This window comes from Echinops telfairi, unplaced genomic scaffold (assembly GCF_000313985.2).
Source record: "Echinops telfairi isolate 266 unplaced genomic scaffold, ASM31398v2 ScPeMD7_7469;HRSCAF=8507_1, whole genome shotgun sequence".
Classification (NCBI taxonomy): domain Eukaryota; kingdom Metazoa; phylum Chordata; class Mammalia; order Afrosoricida; family Tenrecidae; genus Echinops; species Echinops telfairi.
In genome coordinates this window covers 51,651,672-51,656,210 of record NW_022111373.1, presented here as the reverse complement: position 1 = coordinate 51,656,210, position 4,539 = coordinate 51,651,672, and the positions used below count along the sequence as shown (strand labels likewise).

The 4,539-nt window shown below is 40.0% G+C and overlaps 1 protein-coding gene across 1 annotated transcript in view; it reads right to left on the bottom strand.

Moving 5' to 3' along the window:
* Positions 1 to 4,539, bottom strand: part of ELL2 (elongation factor for RNA polymerase II 2) — a 91,111-nt gene that overhangs the window by 28,289 nt on the left and 58,283 nt on the right. The window contains exon 4 of the mRNA XM_004703477.2: positions 1,415 to 1,578. Within this exon, the coding sequence (XP_004703534.1) occupies positions 1,415 to 1,578 (164 nt within the window). The remainder of the gene's footprint in view (positions 1 to 1,414; positions 1,579 to 4,539) is intronic.

The following is a 4,539-nucleotide window of genomic DNA, read 5'->3' as shown; positions in this document are numbered from 1 at the left end:
TCTCCTTGGGGATGTCTTGTAGGAAGTCAATCTTGCAAGCTGAAGCAGGGAACTGCTAAGGCAGCTGCACCCTGGTATGACCATCACAAAGCAAGAGACCTGAGAGCTAGAAAGGCGAGGCTCACCACCCATTTATCCCTCTGCCTTTCAATTTGCCCCACATGTGATTATCGGCCAGGTTGGCACAATTAAGTAACTCACCCATTTTAAGAATAATTTAAAAAAAAATTAACTAGTTAATATAGAAAGTCAAGTTAGTTGTGAAGGCAAAGGAGGAAAAAAAAAAAGGTTTAAATCTGTTACTTTCCTGAGCAAGAGAGGGAAGGTGAAAATTCTCACTGCTGGTAACTTATTGGGCAGGGAACTGGGGCCCCTGGGTGCATATACCTGGGGAAGCCATGAATTGTTGTTAAACCAAACTAAATGTATCTAAGCTAAGCACCAAATCCCAGGAGTTTGGGCTTTGTTCCAAAGAAATACTTATTAAAGGCACTGGGAAAGCTTCTCAAGGCTGGATGTATTGTAGGCGGATCAGCAGTGGGGAAATACAGAAGTAGAATTACACCAAACCCTGGAATGATGTTGATTAAGGTGTTTGGCTTGTCTGGAGACTATTTCTAGAGCATTTAAATGCAAATTAATATCCTTTCATCATTTACTCTGTCATGACTTGGGTTATAAAACTGTGGAAGGCCTCACTCTGGTTAATACCCATAAAAATCACTGTGACTTGACTCCTTAAAATTGTTCAAGATATTGCTCATGAAGGAGAGGCTTATGGTGCTGGTCTGATTCAACAGGATAGCCACCTGAGTGAACTGATGAGAAAGATGATGGAGGGCGAGGGCCTCTCTTGATGGACGGATGGAGATGGGGGTCCATAAATGGCACCAACACTGAGGTGCCAAAGAGCATCATCCTAAGGGTGTGCTGTAGGCATATGATATACTTTTGCAATAAAGAATCTTCGGTGCAATAAAATAAGCTCAGGAAATGGAAACTAAAATCTGAAACCTCATAAATTTTACTGTAAGAATAATCCTACAAAAGTGGAGAACAAGAACCATACCATTCATTGCTGAAATTACATCATCTACTGACTGAAAAAACACAACAGTAGCAGCACGATTACGTCACATAATAAGCTGACCAATCCCAGTATTGTAAGACAGTGAGTATTGTAAAATAGCCAATAGAGGAGTCTGGATTTAGGACAAGTAAAATGGTTAAATTTGTTCACCATTTACCAGCAACTGAAAGAGAACACATGGCTTTCTTCTTCACTACGCTATCCAAAATCTTCTGAAGATGAGTTACTGTGCATTCCTTATTAAGTGCACAGTACCAGGTATGTACCTACAGTGATGCTGAATCACTCCAATCAATCAGCGAGAAGCAAGATAGCTATACGAACCTACGTATGGTCCACCAGGTTTGATAACTTTTGTGCTTCGGTTGCGGGATTCCTCTTCTGCCTGGGTCATTCTTTCTCGTGTCATCTGATAGGAGTCGTTTGTTGCACACACTGTAATTTTATCTTGTATAAATCCCAGGCAATTGAGCTGGGAGGCTCCAGAGCTGTCAAGACAGACCATGGCTTCATTAGTGATGGGCCTTATTTTGCCCAATAAAGGAAAGAACTTTATCATCCTAAAATCAGCAAAATAATCAGATGCTTATAATCCTGAAATAACTGATAACATTCAATGCAATGATTACTTAAAATACAAGTTCTTCTTTTTTGTTCATATTTCTAATTCACTAGGACATGTACTCTCTGGGACATTTCTGGGGTGGGGAGGGGGGAGAACAGTGTCTGATTCTACTACGAGTTCCTGAAAGTGCTGTAGCTCAACTTTTCTTTAAGTCAACTATTTTAAAGAATTATCTAACACTGGATAAAAAGTTAAAAAGTTCACTTTTAACTTTTAATAACACATAGCTTTTAAAGTTACAATATAACATTGATAAACAGAAATGAATTTAGTATTATGCCAAGTTTCTAAAAATTAAAAAAACTTGCATTTACCATTTTGTTACATCTTTATATAAACCAACCTATTCAGATAGCAAATATTGAAGAGATTTGTGCAGTAACATTTAGAAACAACTTTTACTTAAACTATGAGGAATATTACATTGATCTCCATGGTGGTCCTGTTTCAAAGTAATTTGCTAATATTAGGGATCATGGATGAAGCTCTGGTGGTATGAGTGGTTCAAGTGCATGGCTGTTAACCAAAAGGTCAGTGGTTCAAATCCATCAGCACCTTCATGGGAGAAGGGTGCAGCAGTCTACCACCCTAATGATTTGCAGCCTTGGATACCCTATGGGGCAGTTCTATTGCATCCTTTATGTTTGCTGTGAGTCAGAATCAATTTAACAAGAGGTTTGATTTGGTGAGTTAGGGATCATGGTAACAGTGATAAGCAGTACATTAAAAAGAAATTATCATGGCATTTAAAAAATAATCTGACATGAAAATAATGTGAATGCCACAATTGTTCTGATACTATTTTTCCAAACTCAATTGAACGTAGCTTTGTTATGATTCTAAGAAATAAGGATTAATAGCTTTAAAAAAATAATTGCTATATATGTGTGCATGTGTTTAATATATTTTAACTTCATTTGTCCATCAACATTTATTGGGCTGCAAGTGAGGCAATATAAGAGGCCCAGAGGTTGCCCAAGGACTAAGAGATGGGGCTCCTCCCTTGTGGAGCTCTCTCTCGTGGGTGACAAGGATGGCACGCTGAAAACGGACTGACACCACTGTGAGAGATGCCACAGCAGAGGGGGTCTTAGGATGCAGTGACCTGCCCAAGAAGGACACCTCCCCTGGATTTGTATGTGGGGCAAACGCTTCCCAAAGGAAGTGATGCCTAGAAGAAAGGATGTACAAGTGAGAGGAAAGAACACATGTTTTATGGGGACGGAAATGCAGCAGGGGGAACCAGGAAAAAGTTTTCAAATTGGACAAAGTTGTAAAGGACAATGAAAGGTAAGGCTGGAAAGGGAATGAGGAGCACCTGACCCAATTCCCAGAGCCCATGGTAAAGATTTTGGAATTTATCTCAGGATTAACAGAAGAGTTATATTTCACTTTACATTTAACAAAAATACAGATGGAGAAAAGATGGGAAGGGGCAAGAATGAGAGCAGGAAGATAAGTTAGGAAGCTACTGAAGTCCTCGAGGCAGAGTGATGGTTTCCATCAGAGATGGCAGAGACAGCAGGTAGAAAGCAGACTCCAGAGATAGTGAAGAGGAAACATTGACAGAATTTTGTCAATGGCTGGATGCTGGAGGGAAGAGAAGAGTTAAAAGGTGTTGCCCAAGGTACTGGGTATGCGGAGCAGCCATTTACTGAGACACACTCAACACAGGAGAAGGGCAGGCTAGGGATTAGGTCTGAAAAGAAAATAAATGATTGGTATTGGTCATGGTGAAATTTTAAGAGAAAGAGTAGAGACAAAAAAAATAATTTATAAATTATCAAGGGTTCATGAGGGAGGGAGGGGAAAAATGAGTAGCTAATACCAAGGGCTGAAGAAGAAAGAAAATGTCTTGAGAATGATGCTGGCAACAAATGTACAAATGTGCTAGACACAATGGATGGATGTATGGATTATAAGAGTTGTACAAGCCCTCAATAAAATGATTTTAAAAAAAGAAAATTAAAAATGAAGAACAGAGAGAGAGAGAGAGAGAGAGAGAGAGAGAGAAAGAAGACGGGATTTTAGGAGAAGATTGACTGTGAAGGACACTTAATATTTAAGTAACGGGCATAAGAGAAGTCTTAACAGACAGCAAAGGCATAGCAAGAGGTAGGAGGGAATCTATTAGTGTCTTGAAGCCACTAGATAAGAGTGTTTCAAGAAGCAGAGGGTAGTCAACAGTGTCAAAGACTGGAAACAGGTTCAGAATAACAGCAAGGGATCATAGAATGGTTACAACTGGCTGCTAACCAAAGAATTGGTGATTCAAATGTACGAGAGGATTTGTAGAAAAAAGATGAGATAGACTGCCTTATAAAAATGACAGTGTTGGAAACTCCACAGGTCAGTTCTCCTCTATCCTATGAGTCCTCATTGACTTGACAGCAACAGATGTTTGGTTATTTTTCACCGGCATCCATTGTGTTCCAGGATGGCCACGATGGGGAGTAGTTTTAATGAAATGGTGGGGCTGAAGCCAGACTTAGGGCCAAGAAGCAAGTGCAAGGGAGATTGTGCTTTTCAAACAAGACCTATTTGGACATGTTTGACTGCTAACAACATGAGCAACAAACTGACAAACAGTGAAAGAAGGAAAGGAGGGAGGAAGGGCTAGAGGGAAGGAGAGAAAATACGAGAGCATACAATTGACTGAGGAGAAGAAGCAGGGAGCAGACTAGCCCTCCGTGAAGGGGACTGGAGTTGGGGTGGATGAAAAGGCAGCAGTAAAACACTCCTAAAGGCCAGCGATCCTTGAACTAACTACAAACTTTTCTTTCTTGTTGTGTTCTAATTTGTTCTTTGTCAGTGGTTTGTTGTT